This window comes from Gymnogyps californianus, chromosome Z, assembly GCF_018139145.2.
Source record: "Gymnogyps californianus isolate 813 chromosome Z, ASM1813914v2, whole genome shotgun sequence".
Taxonomy (NCBI): domain Eukaryota; kingdom Metazoa; phylum Chordata; class Aves; order Accipitriformes; family Cathartidae; genus Gymnogyps; species Gymnogyps californianus.
Window position 1 is genome coordinate 56,906,377 of NC_059500.1, and position 21,152 is coordinate 56,927,528.

The 21,152-nt window shown below is 43.0% G+C and overlaps 1 protein-coding gene across 3 annotated transcripts in view; it reads left to right on the forward strand.

The window, feature by feature from the left end:
- Positions 1-1,896: 1,896 nt before the first annotated feature.
- ARHGEF28 (Rho guanine nucleotide exchange factor 28) overlaps positions 1,897-21,152 on the forward strand; it is a 127,609-nt gene continuing 108,353 nt past the window's right edge. For all 3 annotated transcript variants that reach the window (XM_050912739.1, XM_050912741.1, XM_050912742.1), the window contains exons 1-4: positions 1,897-1,932; positions 5,201-5,287; positions 9,264-9,342; positions 9,981-10,024. In XM_050912739.1, the coding sequence (XP_050768696.1) occupies positions 9,992-10,024 (33 nt within the window). In that variant the 5' untranslated portion in view covers positions 1,897-1,932; positions 5,201-5,287; positions 9,264-9,342; positions 9,981-9,991. The remainder of the gene's footprint in view (positions 1,933-5,200; positions 5,288-9,263; positions 9,343-9,980; positions 10,025-21,152) is intronic.

Consider the following 21,152-nt stretch of genomic DNA (forward strand, 5'->3'; position numbering starts at 1 on the left):
AGCACAGAAAGTCCCTGCTTCCTTGTACTCTGCACAGATGTTTGTCTGTGTGATAAGCCACCCAAAGCAAACCAACGAAGAGTTTCAAATTTTAGAGATGGACACACACCATGTAAAGCCATGAAACTCTTGCTGAAACACAAGGAATAGTGATGCGGTTTTACTGGCTTCTTTCTCTCCTCCGAGGAGGTACCTTCATGACCTGTGCTCTGTTGCAGCAGTCTAATATACTTCCTTTTTAAAAATGCTGGTGAAACTCTCATGCATTTAGATTGGGTGAAGGTAAGTGAATTAGAGGGGTTTAATTGCATTAAGGGCATCTGGTAAGAAGACAATAACTGAGAATCTTGAATTTTTGATTATGAAATGTGAGTCAGCTTGTGATCTTGTGCTCTTAACTAGGAGCTTTCAGTGTATTTACCAGCTTGGCTACAGCTTTTCTATTAGTTGAATATGCAACATGTAGGCCTTCAAATATCAGCCAAGGAAAATGTCAGTCAGAATTGTGTTGCTGTTTCCTATGTACAATTTTTTTAAACTATCAACACAGATTATTGAAGTTAATGTGTTTACTATTCTCATTGTAAGCAGTTTCCAGTTTAAAAGTCAGGACCTGCAAGTATCCTTGTGGGTATGGGAAAAGAGTACAGGATGGAAAAGAGGTATGGCAATAGAGCATGTTTTCATCTCAGATGGTACTCTTGGAGGACTTGGGTAATGTTTTTTACTATTGGCTTAGTCAATTTTAAACTTGCTCAATAAACTCATATTTAGACCCTGCTTAAGCTCTAATTCTGGACTGAACAGATCCAGCTCTCTTATGTTTTCTCTTCCTCTGATTACCTTTGTTCTCCTCTGTTTCCCAGATATTTGGGACACTAAGGAAATACACACCTCCATAGTGTTCCAGCCGCTGCTTCAGTAAAACCCTAATTCTTTCATGCATTGCTTACTGCACTTGGGTAAACTTTTTTCATCCCCACAGCATTGTGCTAAAATGCTGCTGTTACAAAGAAAGTATGCTGTCCATCTACAGCAAACGGGGCATAAATTAAGTTCCAGTTCAGCGAGAGGGAGCTTCTAAGTCCCTACCCCCAATCTGATACTCAACATTACATCTTCAGTGGTCTACTTTCCTTGCTAGTGAAACAGGTTGTCAGAATACGCTTAGGGAGTCAACACTATAAGATGATTTTAAGAATAGCGGAAGTTATGTATTGCCTATGTGTAGCAGCTGAAAAGCCAAAATATAGCGTGGTCTGTCGGGATCAAAGTACTATGCCGCATGAAACACGCCTGGAGTGACTGGGCAGCAGCATGATCAACCAGCCCCTTGCGCGGGCAGCGCCCGGCTGGGTGCTGCGGGCTCCGGGACCGCGGCCCGACGGGCAGGGGAGGAGGGGAGGGCTCCGGCTGCTGTGCCGGGGTGCCGAGGGGCTGCCCCGGCCCCGCCTGCCCCGCCGGCGGGCTCGCACCCTGCCGCCTGCAGCCGCGCTCCGACCGGGAGAGGGCAGCGCTCCCCTCCGAAAGGCGCTGGGGGCCGGTGCTCCCCCTCCCGGGGCCGGGGCGCCGTCGGGGCCGCGCAGGGCTCCCCGCGGGGGTCCCGCCTTCCCCCCCACCCCCGCCCCGTCGAGCAAGCGCGACTACAGCTGCCGCCCGCGGCTGCCTCGTCCCCGGCGGGGACCGGCTGCCTCGGGGGCTGCTCCCCGGGAGCCAGGCACCAGCCTCCCCCTGCCCGGAGCCATCACAGCCCGGCTTTGTTCCCTCGCCCCGCGGGCTGCCGGGGCCCGGGGGCGGCGCATCCGCGGGGCCGGGCGCGCCCCGCCGGGCTCTCGCAGGCGCGGCCCCGGCGGCGGCTCGGCAGCGCCGCCTCCTCCCCCGGCAGCGCGGGCGGCGGCGGTGGCGGAGCCTCGCCCGGGACGCCCCGCGTAGGTAAGGGGGCCGCTGCCCTCGGGGCGGAGGGGGGGAGCCCGGCCGGCGGCACCTGCTGCCCGGCAGCCCCCGGCCCCGCGGGGCGGGTGGGCGTCGGGGCCGGGGCCGGGACCGCTGCGTTGGGCTGGGCTGGGCTGGGCTGGGGGCGGCGGCGGGTTGCCGTCTCCCTTCTCCGGGGCGCGACGTCAAGCCCCGGGGAGCTGCTGCGGCGTTGGTGTTGGCGTTCTGCCGCCTGGGACGCGGTCCTGGCGCCGCTGTGCGCCCGGGCGGGCTCCGCTCGTGTCCGGGGAAAACGTTTCCCGTGGGCTGTCAGTTACCTTCCAAAGTCCCAAAAGTGAGGAGAGAGAGGATGTTTTTTTTTACATAAATGGGTTTTTTTCTTGTTTGTTCATTATTTTGCCGTAAGAGCCGCTCGTGGTTTTTTCAGTTCTTGTCCCTAAGTGGACAAGGTATTTGGTTTTAATCATGAAAGTGCTTGCCTTTCTCAGCCGGAGCAAAAGAAGTTTCTAACTTATTTACTTTAACTTCTTCAACAACCGAAAAACGTAAAGGAAATTAAAACTTTTCTAACGGTAAAATTCTGAGAAACAACTTTTGAAGCAGTTCTTGGTAGCGCTTTGTTGGGACACTGGTGTGTGCAGCTTAGAGTTGCACCAGTTTTCAACCTGCACAGTGATTCTTATACAGAAAAAAAGGCTCTAAAATCCTTCTTCGTTTTAATGGAGTTACTCCTGCCCTGTATTCGGTCCGATACAGAAATGGAGGTAGTTCTTCTCATAAGTCATTATAAGGCACACGAATGTGATAGCCTAACAGATGACACAAGTTTTTTCTTTTGTAGCGATAGTTTGCTCTCTACCACACTTTGTGGAAATAGGATTTCAGAAGGCATTTGAGTAAGAGGGATTTTTCCACATAGGTAAAAAATGAACTGTGTTCTTTGACTTCGGCATGAAAAATCGACAGGACAAAATCTGGTGAAAAGATTTGAGTACTTAAGTGCTTTTCTTTTTCCAAAGTGGTGTTTGAATATCAAGTGCAACAAAGAAAGTGATCGTGTAGATGTATCTTAATAATAATCTACCAGGAAGCTCATCTGGCCTTCTCAGTTGACTTGTAACTTAGACATTTCTGCCAACATTTTGTTACGTAATATCAGGGAGGAGTATTCCTTTTCTCGATCTGAAACTGCTGCTGTTATTCAGGAGAAGTTCCCATTGTCTCCCCCGAGAATAGTTCCTTTGTGGGGCCGTTTCAGAAGGGTATGGTGTGTGAAATGGCCCGACATTCTTTTGATCTGAATAACACGTTGAACGAGAATTTGCACCAGGATATAGGAAGGATAGCCTATGACTAATACAGTGACTCAGAAGATCCAGTTCCAATTTTTGGCTTTGCCAGCCAAAAGACAGCTCTCTGCATGGCCACACATCAGTCAATCAGCACCTACACATCTTGATTTCCCGTTTCTAGATGGGGGATACGGTAATGTCAGGGCAGGAACATAAGTTCTCTGTGCCTTCTACAAATAAGTCTTTTAGGTTCTAAGGTGCTACCTAGAACAGCAAGCAGAATTTGTATCACCATCCGTGTTTGTGCCCAAGTATTGAAGCTACAGAAGTCTTCATTTGCACCAGGAGTTTTCATACTTTTTGACTGGAGCACTCCTTTTTTTCTCTTCTGTATTAGCTTGAATATTACTACATATGTAACATCTTCTCACCCCCTGTCTCAGGAATGTTTTTGGAATTTTCCTCAATTTGTCTGCTGAAATTCTTCAAAAATCACAGAATTTTCAAAAATTTACAGATTTTCCTACTGACGAGTTGAGCTGTGTGAGTTGTATCCTTCAGGCTCAGCATCATTAAGACAAGTGGGTACTGCTAAACTACATTAATAATTAGAAGAGGGCTGTGAGGTGGAATAGTAGCCCTTCTCAATGGAAGCTGCTTCTCTGAATATCAGAATTGTATCTAATGACTTTTGGTATCGAAAATTTGTTTCTTACTCTTAATGGCTGTAGAGTTTGTTGTGCTGTTCTAGCTGTTGGTGAAGGTGGAATACAAATTACAAAAGTGTCATTAAACACACAGTACATCCCCTAACTTTGTTCGTTAGTTATAGCAGTTTGGTGGATGGTGAAGCTTGAGTGATGATGAAGCGTCACAGATAGCATTGGAGCATACATTTGAATGCATTTGTAGAACCAAACGTTTCTGGTCCACTTCTTTGCTACCTTGTCAGTAAACTGTACAACTGTGCTGTATGAACGCTTTAAAGAGTTTGCTTTTGGTCTGGTCTCATGGCTTCACAGTGCCCAGCCTAGGGAGTAGTAAATTCTGAAAGCCATTAAAAAATTCGTCATTAGAAAGCTACTATGTCTGTCAAAATGGCCATTAAAAGGAGCGAGGGAGGTGAGACAGATGTCCGGCAATGGTATCAATGAGATTTTATTTTGTTTTTGTGACCTTGCATATATATTTGGTTTTATTTTTGTCTTTCAGTGATGTATAACCCACATTTCACATTTCTAAGGTTTCTAAAATCTAGAGCCCCATTTTATTTTTAGTTGAAATGAAAATGCTACATTAAGAATGTTAATGCAGGAATGCATAAAGAATACATGTTACCAACCTCAGGAGCAGGCTTCTGTCTAAGAGGCATTTTTCTAGAGTTGTTTTTGTGTTTTAAACCCCAAATCTATTTTTAAAAGGTTAAAGAAGTGACCCTTTTTTGGAGACTCTTTAAATATTTTCCCTGCTAAGGAGCACAAAATGGCTGTGGCTTTAACAAATTAAAGAAATACGATAGCCATGAATGGGGTGATGTTTTTTGGAGGAAGATTTAAGTTTCTTTTTGTCTCAAACTGTTGAAAAGAGAGCTATTTTAAAAGATGTTTAGCTGCATTTTTTCTGTTCACTTGCTTCAAGAGCAACTAGTGTGTGGTGAAGTAATCAACACTAGTGCAAGCTGCTTTGTTATAAATTTAGTAGGCAAGGGTTTATTTTACCTCTCAGTTTGAATACTGTTAGAAGGCAGTAAACACATGTGCTTGCTAAGCTGCTAGCTAAGGGTTTTGCTTTGTCCCCTCCCTATCCCCCATGCTCTAGATGTTGAGGAGAACCAAGTGTAAAAATGAAAGATCATGTCAAAAACCTTGGCTGTAAAGATGTAAAACTCTGACTTTGGGAATGTAGTATTTATTATGTGTATTTTCAGCTTGCTACTTTTTCCCTTTCATTTAATTCTTCCAATGTCTTTTAATCAGGTCCAGAGCAAGAATCTGCGTGTAAAAGAACGTTCTGTACCACGTTAGACCTGACAGCGCAGTGCGGTTCCTGGTGCTTGGGAAGCTGTGAGTGAGCCTTTAGGTATACATACGTAACGTAACTCAGATGGAGTCTGTGAATTCAAAAATAGAGTTTGGTTCAGTTGCCATGCTTGTTGAGAGAAAGCAGTGGGATAAATATTATTAATGGAAACTGGCTGATCTGTGAGCACCACACTGGAATCTCACTGTTTTTGAAGAGTATTAAGATCTGAGAAGTATAAACACAGTATGTACAGTAATTTGTATCCATCTTAGAGGCTGTCCTGTGGGTTGATGTAGCACCTACCTCCTATGGACTATTGCATGGTAAAAAATAGTAAAACAGTGATAATGGTGGTGTGTAACACAGTCATGTGGTGGAAGAGAGCTCGGTAGAAGACCTCGTAATATGCGTGTGCTGCTAGACTTTTACAATGCACGAGATATTTTGCTTAGACAAAGATGTTAGATTTTAAAGCATCACAAATGATGCTCTGGGGATTCCTGCCTGCCTTCCAGTGGCCTCTGGGTGGGGCGCACCCTTGCTTTCCTGTTGCTCCAGTTGATCAGAAATAAAGATTTAATGTGCTTGTCTTGATAGTGAACATAAGACTGTAATTCTCAGTGTTTTATAGACATGAGTTTCAGTGTGACCATCACCAAAAAGAAATATAATTAAAAAAGGAAGAATTGAATTCCAAGGCACCTGTGAAGCATCATTGGGGGTTCATTTACATAGCTTGACAGTTTTGACATTCAGTCAGTTGCTTTACAATTTATGAAACAGCAGTAGTGGTCTGTGGCACAGAGGTGTGGGATTATGGTCTGAAAGGAAAATATAGGGAGCAGGGTCCAAAGACTTCGTGTTTTGTTATCTTTGAACTGATACATGGAAGAGAAGTATGAAATATATATTGAAATATATGTTTTATACCACTGCTTATACTTTGCAGCCATTTGCAAGGCTTGCACAAACTGTGGTCTGGTGCTGCTTAACGAGCCATGGAAGCTCGTTACAGCAGCAGCGGAGCCCTGAGTTAAGTCAAGTCCATATGAGTGGCTGCTGGATCACAGAGCAGCATCAAAGCCAGAGTCCTGTTGTCACCTTCTCTGTGTCTTTCTCCCACAGTTATATGCTTTATTTACAGGAGGAGAAAGTCAAGTTATGAGTTGTAAGCCAGGTTGCTGTAGGATCAGGAAGTGTCCTTTTGTGTTTAGGAAAATGCTGATGATAGACAGTAGGTGCTAGGACAGCCAAATAGTAGTCACAGTGTTGGCTGAAGGGTCACTTTGTCAACCAGTAGAAATGCCTTTCTGCTGAGATTTAGATAATGCTTTCCCTTATGTAATTTCTTCGGTGTGTGCAGAGTAAAAAAGTCTGGTAACTGACATCTTTGTCATTAAAATGCAGTTAAGGCAATACCTGATGTTTTTATTTTCCATTGGTTTATTTCCTTATTGTGGTCCTTCTAGCATGTCTTGATAATTGGGGAAATCCTGCTATAAAATGCTAAAATTTGTAATGTTGAAAGAAATTGGATATATGAGAGTCCCATAGTTGGCAACCAATAAATACAATATTGGGTGAGGAAAAGTGTTGGAGGGATTATTGAAATGTCTTACAGCTTTGATAAAAGTCAAAATACTTGTTGATGTTCATCTCAATAACTTGAGCTGGTCAGGAGACTGGCTATAGCATTTGACGCTAGGTTTAAGGGGAGATTGTAGATTGAAAAAAAAGTTAAAAAAATTATTTTCAAGATTTTTTGTTCTTTTTTGTATATTTACCTCTACTTGACTGAAATGTATGCTGCAAGTCTCTCCAGTTTGCAGCACATCGCAATAAATGCTTCCATTAAATTTACTGCTAAACTGGATGCTGGAAAGGGTTTCTTCTGTGTATAGATGAATCCCGCTACTGCTGACGTTGGCGTGAGCTCAATAAATGTGGGCAGTGCCTGAAACTGGACCTGTTTGTCTGTTAGATGCCCATTCTGCTGCTTTCTGTGTCAGAGGCACAGATGTCAGAGGAAGAGATCAGGTGTTGCTCTGTGAAATGATGTGTATTCATGATGTTGGGCAGCTCAGCCGTCCCCTTGCTGTGCAGAGTAGGACTGCTCCTCAGCATCTGAGAGCGGTTGTCTGTGGGGCACCTCTCGGGCACTGGGGACTCTGCTTTTTGAGGAGCTGAGCAGCTCTTTGCTGTACAGAGGAGGTGAGCAGTAGAGTACATGTGATAGTGTCTCCTTCAGTGCCTTGCTCTGAAATGGAGGTTGCACAAGTCCGCAGCCAGAGCTGAGTATTTCCTCCCTACGTGCATCCCCTTCTTCTTCCTGCCCCTCCCAGCCACTTCCAGCAGCCAAGTGGAGTTACTGTAAGCCCCAGACGTAGGAAAGGCGTGAGCCATTCGTGTAAAACTTTTTTCTAAACAACCAGCATTCTTGAGAGCGTGAGAAAAGCAGAAGAGGTTGCTTAGTGCTGTGTGTTGACGTTTATTGGTTCTTCTGCAGGAAGCAAAAAGAGTACCGTTAGGTATACCTTTGTATCCAGGAAACACCATTATAAGCTGGTTTGTCAGGGGAGCGCATGTCGAAAGTACTGATCATATTTCAATATGGTTCTAGTCAGTGCTGTATGGAAAACATTGATTGCTTCAGATGAGCTAAATCTTCAGATTATTTATCCACTCAGGATCGACATTGAGCTAGGTACTTAGTATTTCCAAATGCACAAGCTCCCAGGGGATCCACAGTGTGATACAAGCAAAGGGTTAAGGAAACTGAAGTCAGGATGGCATCATCTCTCCAATGAGTTGCGTTTGTATTATCCAATACAAACGTTTATTATACTGGTGGTGCAATGATAATCCCCCAAAAGAAGGGCTAAATTATGCCTTCCTGTGCACACTTTCAGTAGAATAGGTAGACTAGACTGGATACCTGCCTTTCTCATCCTTGCAGAGGAGGAAGATGTTGAGATATGTCTCTTGAGGCTCTGGATATCAAGATAGTCATATGACAGAAGTAACCAGGAGTAGGTCTTATTCTGTTGACATGGCATAATGATTTGAATGTGCTCATATTTTCTTGCAGAGGAGATTGTGGAGTTTAGTTTGGATGTGTTTCTTTAAAGAGGGAGAACCATTGCAGGTGAAGGGATTTTGTACAGCAGCATAGAGCAACAGTGTAAAACAGCTGGCTGGCATGACTCTCATTTCAACCAACCATGAAGTGATGCCCTGTATATATATAGTCTGTGTGTCGCAGTAATTGTGAGTTGGTGACAGGTCTGGGATAGAAGTTAATGTGCTTCATCCATTCTGTAAGGTGACATTTGTGAAAAGCTCCACCTTAAAATACTCCTTGTGGAATTAACGTTATGCTTTCTTACTTTCTCTTGTAACCCTGTTTTCTTCCGTACAAACAGGACTGCACTTCCCATGCTGCTGCTCTTAAGATTGGATTCAGGATGCTCTTGCTGGAAAATGCAGAGCTTTGTCTCTGTCTGTCAAAGCGAGACGCCTTGGAGTCAGCTGCGGGGTACCTCCTCCCTCTGCAGAAAATAAGAAACCCGTCTGAGTCTCACTGCTGACGAGGCTGGCTGGATTAGTGTTTGCCTTGATACCCTTTTCTAACAATATGAAAGATTTTTTGTAAAGGGTTTTACCTTCTGTTTTAAGATTATACTGAAGTCAAACCGCAAGAATGTAGGTACTTGTGAATGTAGATGAATTGACGGGTACCAGGAGATGAGTATTAACAAACTCGTGGTTTAAAAGGAGTGTGTGCTGGGGCGGTGGGTGGGTCACTTTTGGTTTTGATTGAAGCTGTGCATTTAATTTCTGCAGTTTGTAGGCAGGGAACTTCTCAAATCCTATCTGACTCATAGCAGGCTGTACCTATGCATTAACAAGCAATGAGCTGCACAACTGTGTTGTTCTTGGAAACTGTTCAGCTGTAAAAACAAGGCCATATCTGAGCTGACACAGCCTCCACTTAAGACAGACTTTCTTTTTTTGTAGCCTGTTTCAGCAAGTAGAAGAGACTTGTGTGTAGTTGTTGAGCCCACCTGGCTGTTTTAAAGATGTGGAGTTGCTTCTGGTATGCTTTTCTCATTTGACAGGAATATTATTTTTAGAGTATGAATTTTGAGGATGTAGCAAGTTTGAAATATAATAATAGAAATCAGAGTTGCTATGATGACTGTAATTATAGTAATTCCACTGATGACTTGTATCAGTAGCTTGCTGTTTAGGGTAGTTAAGGCGACCTGCCTTGGGGATATCTTCTATGAAGTTGCTAAAAAACCAGCACCAGACACTTGGGATATTGGTGTGGAGTAAAAGTTGCTGCAACTACATCTTGAGGTCAAATTCTGTTTTTTGCCTCTAGAGATAAGAAATGCTGCAATTCCCACTACTTCATTTGCTGCAACTACAAACTCTCAGTGGCTGGGCTCAGCCTGACCTGTTTTGTTTACTGTGTCTATTGTGTGAAAAGCACACAGCATGTTAACTGAGACCAGCCACCCCTCCTCCAGCCTTACACGGGCATCATTACACCAGTGTTTCCTCATTCTGGGGAAATTTGGGGCAACGGGGTAGCTGATAAGCTTAGTATCCTTTTTTTCCTCTAATTCTGGAAGATGTCGACTTAGTTTGCAGACATGAATGGGGTATAATGATATCAATGCCTCCTGATGGGTGTGTAATAATTCCACTGGTTTATTCTGTTTCTAGATGCTGTGACAATGGAGTTGAGCTGCGCTGAAGTACCCCTTTATGTAAGTTCTACAACACTAGGCTTCTGCCTGGAGAGTTGCTTTCTTTGGGTAACGGCTCATTCAAAAGCAGGGTGAATGAAACCAAAAACCATTCTCTGGTTGTCTGAGACCACAGGCTGTTGAATGTTGCTGTCTGATGCAGGCATGTGTGGGGATGATAGTTTTCAGTACTGTGGCTCAGTTCTCCGAAGTTTAAAATTATTTCCCCTTTATGATCATTATTTTCTTCTCCTTCAATAGTCCCAATTGCAGTTTTCAAAAGCAGAATTACTGCCTGTGAAGAGGCACCACTCACTCTCTCTTTCCCACAATTTATGGCTGTTTTTTCCCTATAAAATTCCAAATTACCATTCTCTCCACTTCCTCAAAGCAGGAAATTTTATGTTATGTCAAAAAATGAGTAAGTTGAAGTTTGTAATCAAATGGAATTTTTTCTGCAAAACCGGAAGTGATTGCTTAAAATAGGTGAACTCAGAGTTCAAAACCAGGTAGTAACAGGAGTGAGGACATGCATTAGATAAACTTAATTTACTTGGTGCCTTCAGTGGGATGTGAGTATGAGGATTAAAACTTGGGCAGTCGACTCATTATTGTTAATAAGCCATGGCTGTCTTTTTTGGCTTGTTCTGCCGTGGTTTGCAGTGAGAATGGTAGTAGCAGGGGTACATGAATGTTGGTGTCTAGGAGGGTAGTGGGAGGGCACTGAATGGTTTTCAAAAGGGTGATAAAAGGTGAAACAAAGACAGAAACAAAACAATTATCTGCTTATTGTGATGAGATGGGGATGGAAATGGAGGAGTACAAATAATCTGTACCCCGGAGTATTGAAGGAACATAGGATTGCTAATGCACCAGCACGAATTTTCATTGTATTTGTCAGCTTGGGAGTGGGAACCTCAGGCTCGCAAAAATTAGATGCAATATCCTTAAAGGGGTGGGGGAGGGGCGGGAGGGATTCATGAGGCCTGCTTATGTGATGTTGGTTGTGTGGTGCAAGGTTTTAAAAACAAATTTTGACAGAAAGAATCATCAAGGACATGGTGCTAATGGATAAAATTCAACATGGTTTTGTCATAGGCGGCTGCGTCAGACTGATCTGATATCTTTCCACGATAAGATAACTGACCACTTAGAGAAGGGCAGTGCAATGGGCTTAATCCATGTTGTTGAAAATGAAACATTTGATACCGTGTCTCACAGGAAATTCTTATGGAAGATAAAGAAGGTGGAGATTAATATAAAGAGATAATGATATATGGATACTGCAAGAACAGTTATTAGGGTAGAGAGAAAGATATTACAAGTGATACTCCTTAAGGATCATACTTAAGGCCAGTTCTGTTTAATATTTTGATTATAACACTGAGAGCCAGATATAGGCTTGTGAAATCTGTGTAAATCTGTGGACATCATAATATTGGGAGATGTTGGTTAGTACTGAGGAGAATTCAGTTATTATGTGGGAAGATTGAATTTTCCCACCTTTTATTTACTCCAGTTAATAAGAGCATGGTACAAAGCTGTGTATTTGGGCACTAATAGTGAGACATCTCTTATGAACTAGGGACTCATCAGGTAGAGGCAGAGAGGGCTTGGGATATATTAGTCACTCGTAGAGTGATGGATGTGAGAATGTGATTTTAGTTGGGAATGTTCGCCCTAAGCTTTGCGCAAGCAAGAGCCTGTACCGGACCAGAGCTTTGGTAACTTGCTGGTTGTGGTCCTGAGCTTCAGTAACTTGCTAGTTGTGGTCCACAGCCTCTCAGCAACCCAGGTGGGTAAATCCCAGAGAGGTCTCCTAACTTGCTAGAAACCCGATGAGAGTGGTTTGGGTTGCCGTTAGGCAGTCACCTGTTTTCTCGTGGGGCGAGCAGGTGGAGGTGGTGTCTTTCTTCTGGGTCCCTAGTGTCCCACCAAGCCTGAGGACAGTGGTGAAACATGGACTTGCAGAGACTTGCAGCGGCAGCACCTGGGGTGAGTTTCCCAGAAACTGAGACTGTAGTAATTTTTTAACAGCCTCCTATATTTTGTGTGTGAGAGAGAGTGTGTGTGTGTGGGGGAACAAGGGTGTGTAAACTTTCAGGGCTTCTGCAGGGAGTGGGAAGGGGCTATGTGAACACCCTAAGGTGACTGAGAAAGATTCAAGGTTGTCTCTCAACCCCCATCTAAAACTTGGGGAGGTCTTGGCAGACCTTATACTGATCATCTGAGGTTGATGTAGTTGCTCTGGTGAGTTAGTGTCTGAAAGTGTTGCAGCTTCACAGTCTTGCCTGTCACAATATTGTTCCTAATCTGAGTACTTCTCAGTGCGTCTGGGAAGATCAAAGAGGTCTGTCCATCTTGAAAAAGTCCTTGAATCAAGGCATTTCTTTTCTCTTAGTTGGGTCCAATTACTTCATCAGTTCTGGAAACTCCTTCCAACTGCTCAAGCTTTATTTGCATGACTTTGCTGGAGAACACAATCAAATCAGCATTTAAATAGGACATGAAAGTCCTTTCTGATTGTGCAGTTCCTTAGACAGTTTTCATTAAGCAGTTCTCTGGCTAGCTGAGCTTGTCTAAAATCTGTTGAATCTTCATCCATAAGCAGGGCTAGAGAAAACATCTCTTGGGAAGACTGAGGGAACATGACAAATATTTGCACTGCAGTCAATTCAGGTATTTCTCTGATGTGTTCCAGTCCCTTTTAAAAGGCACAGTGGAACTACAGAATACCATGTCATGGCAATTGCATACCGTGCACATGCAACTTTAAAAATGTCAGTATACGGTTATAACACATTATTTTCCACAGGAAAAGTGGAAGTGGTCAAAAGGTAGGCAGTAATCCCTTCTTTCTAGCCTCTATGAAAGCATAGTTTTTTGTTCTTTGAGAGAAAGAGAGGTCTACTGTATGCTGGGTCCAAAATTAGGATGCTTTTCACACTGTATTTAAACATGCTTGGCATCTATATCGAGTGGATTTTACACTCTTCTTTATTCCAAGAATGTCAGTCTGAGAGGCTTGTACTTTATGTGGAATTATCTGAGAATAACTGCAGTTCTGTGTTTATAATACACATTTTTAAAGACTATATGCCAGGTACTTTGTTGACTTGCTGTATGTGAGCAGCTGTTACACAGCTGGAGGATGCATCCATACAGTGCTCTTACTTCAAACTGTCACACTTTGTCAGTACTGAATTTCTTTGCAAATCTAAAATAGTATGCGTAATCTGGTCGGCCGAGTGACGGCTGTTTCTTTTTTGTTACGTAAAAGGGAATGCATTCAGAAAGCTCAAGGACCTTGCTGGATAGTATAATTTTTGTGAAATGTAGTTTAAAAATACTCTATGAAATTACTCCATTTCAGAAATGCATTATTTTGATACACTTCTCTTTATATGTAATTTTTGTGGCAGCAATACATTAAGATCTAATTACAGCACACATAGATGTCATGGTTTAAAAAATAAATGGTAATGAAAGAGAAAATTAAATATTTGAAGCACATGCTTTTCAGTTAATTTGAGGCGCCTGTTTCCAGCTTCTAGACAGCAAAATACTGTTAACTACATCATAAAAATACCCCTTATAAGCCAGTCTAATTTTCAGGATTGACTAGCCAAGGACAAACTGAAACATCATCCATGTTGTCTCTTCTTTCAATGCTAATAATACATTGTTTAAGTAAGCAGAACTTGAATTTAAATAGCTTTTGCCCTCCTAAATTATGCTTTATTAACTGATAAAAACAAAATTATATTTATCCAGTTCTTTCTGTAAGGAGAGCAGCAAGCTGAGTCTTTTCATTTCATAGTGTACTAAACACAGTATATGGAATAAGACCATGCTGTCTTCAGGCAGCCACTGGTTTCATTGTAGATGGAAAAAAGACTATCTGTGAAAGATAAAAAGCAAAATATTTGATGAAGCACTTTTCAGATATTAAAGAATTTATATATGGCAGTTGTTCCTCCTATTGAAAGCAGTTTCTAGTGTGGAAAAACAAATCTCTCTCATGGAAAATCCTTCCTTCTTATTTAATGGTAGGTGACTGGTTTTTGTTTGTTTTTTTGTTTGTTTTAGAGAAATGTTATTGATTACCAACATTGATCTTTGACATTGGCAAAGAAATGTCCTGCTGCCATGGGGCAAACACACCGTGGGAGTAGTCAGCTCTCAAGAGCAGAAAATATGTGATCTCAGAAGTTTGTAAATTATTCTCTGCTGAGAGCCTGATGAATGTTTCCTGTGGGAGCAGCAGAGAGAAATAAAGAGATGCTGAGCCGCAGAGGATATCCACAACAGTTCCCTGTAGACATCAGAGGGGCCTCATCTCCCAAGGAGATGATGCTGGATGTTACATGTTGATTCTGTCTTTCCAAAGGAGTATTTGGACATTAATTCTCTGGGAAGAGGCAGAAACCCAGGCTCCCAGCTTCAAGACTCAAGATCTCTTGGAGAATAAAACTTCCACTTGGTCCTGTACTATACGTTGCTTACTATTCTCAAAATGCACTTTCCTAAGGTATCATATGCTCCCACCTACAACCACTGGAGTTGGCTAAAAGTGCTCGAGGTCAAGGCTTAATTAACTTCTCTTGTATTCTGCTACACCAAGTCTCTCCCTCTTAAGTGTCTCTGCTGGTTTGTTCTTGTTTGGGGTTGGGTTTTGTTTCTGACACTGTTACAGCTTCTTTGGTGAAGCGTAGGTGCCAAGGAGGTTTTTCTCTGACTGGCTTGGGGAGGGCTGAGAGTAGGACATAGCACTGGGCTGCTTGCAGCCACAGAGCATCCGAGTGCCTGGAGACTCTCCCACCTTGGATAAGCTCAGTGATCGTCTTTACCTGGGCTGGTTCTGCAGAGTGCCAAGCGTGTCAAGTTTTCTAGGGTTTCTTTTTCCCTGACTTTTTTCTGTCCAGCATGTTTCCTCATAGTGGTCTTTATGGAGTTTGCATGGTCATGCCTGTTCTTTGCTTGTCCGGCTGTTTATTTGTTTGGGTTGATGATTTGCTCCAGGCGATGTGATATTGGTTTAATGCCCTCTGTTTTAGGGGCCTATGTTTTCCATCACTGTGATAATGTCAGTGCCTGGTGATCTTTGTAGTGCACCATTCCTCACAATATGCTTTTGTAGTCAGGAGATGTTGTTTAACTTCATTTACAGAGAAGGTCTGAGGTGATGTAAGTGCAGCAACATACCTAAAATGTAAGAAAGGTGTGGTGAAACACAGTCCTGCCCAGGTTTCTCACATCCTAACCTAGGATGCTAGGATGGGGCAGCATCCTTCCTCTGTAACCTGTTTAGAAGTTAAGTATGTCTGTATGAAGAACATTTTTGTGTGCGGTAGTTTGCTTTGCTTTGATGGTAAGTGGAAACTACTTCTAATGCAGCTTGCTCATGGCATGTCCCATTAGGGGAGGTACATCCCATCTCATTTACGGTTCCAAAGAAAGTAGTGCAGCTGCTTTAGACGGAGGCAGAGAGAGGGAGGTGCATCGAGTCTGCATTCACAGGCATCTCCCCTCTGAGAATAAATGGGAGCCAGAGAAACCATGTCTGAACCTTCATCCCGTTGTCCTGCAGTGAAGTGGGAGGTACCGAGGCCAAGGGCTGTTCCCGTGAGGGTCTGGAGCACTCGCGGAAGCGTGTCCTGAATTCATATGCTAGTTCATATGCACGTGCAAACCTGGGCCCTATCCATGCCAGCATTTCCCTTCACCATTTCACTGCTGGAGCTCAGCCTTGGTAGCAGCAAAGGAGGAGGAGCAAGTGTAGCCTGGTGGCCATGGCTGGCCTTCCAGGTGGACTTGCTCCGAGCAAGTTGAGATGACACTGTAGCTTTCCTGCTGCTTCCACGTTAACTGCTGGCCCAAGAGGCTGGCTCTTTTAAAAGGGAGTAGGAGTGACAAATTGGAAATTAAATGCTGGTGTGGGCAAGACAGTCTGGTAGCTTTTTTATCACATGCAATATACCTGTAGCCTATCCCTACAAAGGCATGTCTGTATTACAACCTCAGTTAATTATCCCTGGGATCCATGCTGTTTTATTTCCTTCTGTCATTAAGTAACAATTTTGAAGTTCTTTTGATCTTTTGTTACTTTTCCAAAGAATATACCCTCCCTCCAGGAGTTTTTGGACAAACACCTGGGCTACAGCCAGGTTCATTAGCATCTTCACTGTTTTCTTAATCTGCAATCTTGTGGTTCCTCAAGGATGAGCTGGCATAATTCCCTGGGGCCCAGTTGAAAACACGACTGCTTATTCACAAGTACCTTGGCTGTAGAAGGTATTTGGGTAAGGAACAGAGCGGAGAAAGTGAAATAAGGGACATATTTCATACTGAAGGGGCGCAGACAACAACAGCAAATTCCTGGACTGATGTTTAAGGTTCTTCAAACTAAAGCATGCTGTACTGATGGACAATTTAACTACCTGGATTTCCGTAGGTGAGAAACGTGGTGAAACAGAATTAATTCTAAAATGTTTTAGTTCACAAATAAGTTCATTTCATTATCCAGTAAAAAAAGATATAAGCCAGTAGGCACTGGCCAAGGAATGAAGCAAGGAAGCTCTGTCCAGCCAGCTGCCAGGGACCATCCTGCCTTGCCCCATTGCTAGCTTTCATGCTCCCCCTTTGTACTGTTGTACCGTCTACACACTTAACAGCAGTGGCATGGGAGGGGAAAAATAATTACAGAGTTTCATAATGGACATTTGCATAAACTACTTCCAGGCCAGTTTCAGAATATGCATGGCTGTTCTACAGCAGAGGAAATTAAAGACAAAAGTTTCAGATTATGAGTCAAAGTCCTGTTGAAAAGATCAGAAAGCAAAGGGTGGTCAAAAGTTCAATTTGAAAAGAGGATTTGAGTGCATATCCAGCGATTGGATTAATTTGGTACTCTGTCAGCAACTTCTAGTTGTCAGGGCTGTTTTTACCTCAAAGGTGAGAGTTTTTCTAAGTGTTGGTTGATGTTGCTCCAGCTGAAGGCAATGATAAAGTGCAGTCTGATATTTATAGAATCCTGAATGCTCCTGAAAGTTTCAGTTCTGAGCTGAGGCCCGTGCAAAAGGTGATTAAATAAACAGGGTTTTATTTGTACTCTAGCAGTGTGTCCAGGAATAATTTGAGCACATCTGCTGGAAGATGTTCAGAGGTCCATAGGCAGAAGGACTTTGAAAACACTTGGTGAGACAGTTAAAAAGTTGTGAATCATCTTGTTTGGCAGGAAGAAATTCCAAATGTTTTTTTCTGAAGTACGTTATTTGTATGCCTAGTTAGAGCTAGAGGGACAAATGAGCTGTAATTGTTACCTTCTTCACAAATGCATGGGTTTCATGTGCATGAGAATTGGGAAACAGAATTAACAGAAATAATTCAACAATGTTATTCTGTTTTCTAAATGATTGAAGTGAAGTTTAAACTGATATACGATTCCAGCATGCTTTTGCATGATATGAGTAGGAGGTGGCAGTAGGACTTACATATTGATCCCCAAGTGGGTAGTTGATCGTCTACCTTGCCAAGCTGTGTGCCTTCCCACTTCCTCCATGCTGAACTAAGAAGAGTTGAGGTAGGAAGGGGTGGAAAGGGATAGAGTTTTCCATGGTGGGAATACAGCTTTTTGATTTTCTGCTCTTGCCATGTGTTCAGTCTCTTCTAGCCAGCACTTTGCAGAAAGAAGCCAGTTTCTAGCCCGTCTTGCCCATCCTGTGCTTTCATGTTCTTTGCTGTTGCAGTAGGGTTGGCCATATCCCGGGCCAGCCTGTGTGTTCAACCAGGCTGAAACCACTGTCTTGTTTAGATGGTGATTTCAAAACACAAAAGAGAAATGTGGTTTAAAATGTAAATGTGTGTTGGGCTTCCAGTGTGCATTTGCTAATGCATGGAGCTATGTTCGCTGGCCTGATCCAGCGCTGGCTGGAGTCATGAGTGTTTTGTTGTTGACCCCTGTGGGAGCCTGGTCAGGTCCGTCGTGGGCGACTTGCCTGGGGGCACACAGAAGAGTGTGCACAGGCTCGCCTGTGTTTGGATGCAAACTTGCTGCCAGAACAAGACTGAGGAAATACATGTGAAAGAATGTGATCTACTTTAAAAGACATGAGGAAAAGAGCAGGTACTTCAAAGCATGTCCATCAGCAGTTGGATCATTTTTTGCTCCCATGGTGTATTATTTTTCCTCCATTTTTGGTTTTCCTGTTCAGTCCTTAGATTGGGATTTTTCTGGGCAGGGACTTTGTGCTTACATGTATTTGTGTAGTGTCTGCAGCAGTATAGCCCTGATGTCACATAGGACATGAGAATAATAAGTAATCTGATTTATATATTTTAAATCAAGTCATCTGAAAGAGGTAACTCCATTTTTTTAGTTAACAGTTACGTGTCAGAATGGATGTTCATTTTCTATTAATATGCCTTATTGCAGAAGTTTTCTGACCTGTGTATGTGAACAGCTCATTCCCAAGCTGCTTAATTCCTCTGTATGATTTTATGCACCAACATAAATTATGTTGCCATTGACAGCAAAACACTGAATGATATTTTTAACGACACACCAGCAAGAATGTTAATACATGTTTTGGCACTGTGTAATGCTTGAAAAGATTTTTTTTTTCCCCTTCTTCTTCTTTCTTTAATTTTTTTTTCCCCTTCTTTCTGTTAAAGGCATCCGGGCTATTTTTATTTCTGTCCAGCAGTTCCAGAATTAGAAGATATCCCATTCTCCACAAGTATTGATTATTTTGCTATATGGGAGACTGAAAACTTTTCTCCACCTTACCTGTTGTCACAGTTTGATTGTGCACTAAACACAGCTTTAACACCGCTGGTGACAAGTTAAAGAAAATAGTGGCCATGTGATGCAAAGTGCTGATTTGCTATAAACTTGCTCTCTGGTTCAGATTGTTTAAAAACGTTGGTAGATTAATTCTGCACCAGCAGCCAGATCTGCTGTATGCCTGACATACAGCAGGCATAAAAAGTACAAAGCCAGCATAAGCTCTGTATCGTGTGCTCTCACTAATTCTGCAAAAATGAGATTGTGTGCCCAGGTCTGGTGTGGGTCAGGTTAGCACACCTGTGTGTTGCTCATGGTGATGTGTAAATGGTCTTGCTGCCAGCTGTACCTTTAAATGAGAGATTAGTGTTGCCAGCCTGTTCTGAGGAAGAAATTAGTGAATGCTTTTGTTCTGTTCATCTTTATGATTTGCAGAGTCATTGGGGGGTTTATTGCTCTTGGCTGAGTTCCTGCAGCCACCTACCTGTGATCATAGAAAGTGTCTGAGCTTCTGTGTTTGGCACTAGAATATATTTCTGAAATGGCTGGTTGTTCAATTTATACTATATTTATGTGCCTTTTGATCTTCCATTATGAGTTAATCCCTTCAGTACCCTAGTTGTTCCTTTGCCCTGCCGTCACCCTGTATACCATTACAGCAGTGCAGCGTGAAAGCTTTACGTGACACTTGCATCACAGCGTTATGCTTTTTTGACTGCCTCCTTGCTGCATGCCATGCTGTTTGTTTGTGGCCTAAAATTGTGCCAGGCTTCCCTCGCAACCTTGGTGAACCGTAAGCTCCTGCTGTCTTTGTGCTTGCCATCTTTTTGGGGATGGTGCTTTGCAGCAGGGATGAAAGCAATGCGAGCTGGAAGAGCAGACAGAAGCTAAACAAAAAGCAAAGAGCTGACTGAGAGGGTGCAATAGTACAAACAGGACTGAGGAGGGCAATTTTCTGTGATAGGATCATGCTGTAGAAAATAAGGACCTAGGAAACGTCTGGGCATATTGCATGTGCACTGAATGAAATGCACCAATGTGTCTAATAAGTGTTTGTTTTTAAAGTCGATAACATTAGAGGCAACTTAGCAGTGCAGAGCAGCATAGACGCTTGCAGACATATGTATGTCATTACATGTTACTGAGTTTCTTCTTTTTAGAGGAATCGTATTTAGTTTTGCAGTAAATAAGTAGTATTTTAGATGCCTGCATTTTTTTTAAATTGTGTTGGATTCTAATTTCTTTTCCGGGGGCCAAATCTTGCACTTCTCAACAAGAAGCTTGTTCTTCTGCCTGTGTCTGTGAAGAGAGTGAGGCTAGTGAGGAGGCAGAAGGTGTAGCTTACTTTGAGGCATCAGCTTTGGGAAAATGCCAGTGTATGCAATTTCAGAAACTCCCAATACAGCAGATGTACTTCAGTTTGTCACCAAGGGAGGAATATTGCAATAAGCTTGACTGAAAACCCACAAGGTTTAAGGCTGATCTCCTCTTAAAACCCAACAAAGTAAAACACAACCCTTCATCTCTCCTCCTCTTCAAAACAAATAATAAAAAAAAAATCCAGCTCCAAAGTTGTCAACAGGCTAGAGCTCAGCTTGTGCATGAAAACAGCTGTACACAAACGGAGGCTGTGCTGAATTATTTAGTGCGGCCTTCTGGCATGTTGCTGGCCATTTCGTATCACCCAGCTATCGTGTTATCAAGGCCAAAGTCTTGTTAGGCCCTTAAAAAAGCCAAAATATATACCAGCTGCAGAAGGTAGGAGAGGCCAGGGAGGGAATTGTTTGGGTGGGAAGAAGTTCCCAGTGCTGTGTGTTAGGTGACCGTGTGGGGGGTGCTTTCAGAACACGGCGGACAAAACCCATCTTTGAGGAATAACTTGGGCAGCATTCATCCTGCCTTGAGGCAGGGGAGTCAGCCAGTTGACTTCTCAGGGTCTCTTCCATCCTTCTTGTTCTTTTTTACATGGAGTGTACTTTTGTCTTCGGTTTGGATATAACAGAATGCTTTATTTTTTTCCAGTTTATTTGGGCTACTTAGCAATCAAAAAGGTGGCAATAGCTTCTGCCAACACTTATTTTTCCTTTTAAAAGGCACCGCATCTAAACCAACATGATGAACTTGCTGATATTTCGTATGAAAAGAGGGCAGCTTATTGGTCTTCATTAGGAAATTTCTCTGTTAGTGCTTTTCTCGTCAAGGTTGTGGTGGGACCTTGCTAGAAGCATTCATCAGATTTTATTCTGGGACGCAAGTGGTCACCGAACCCTTTTTTCTCACTCTTTTGGCAAGAACGGAGAGCTGCCTCAGCTGCTAGTTGTCAGGCTTCCCTTGTGCTGTCTTGCCTTAAGCGAATGCGGGGGA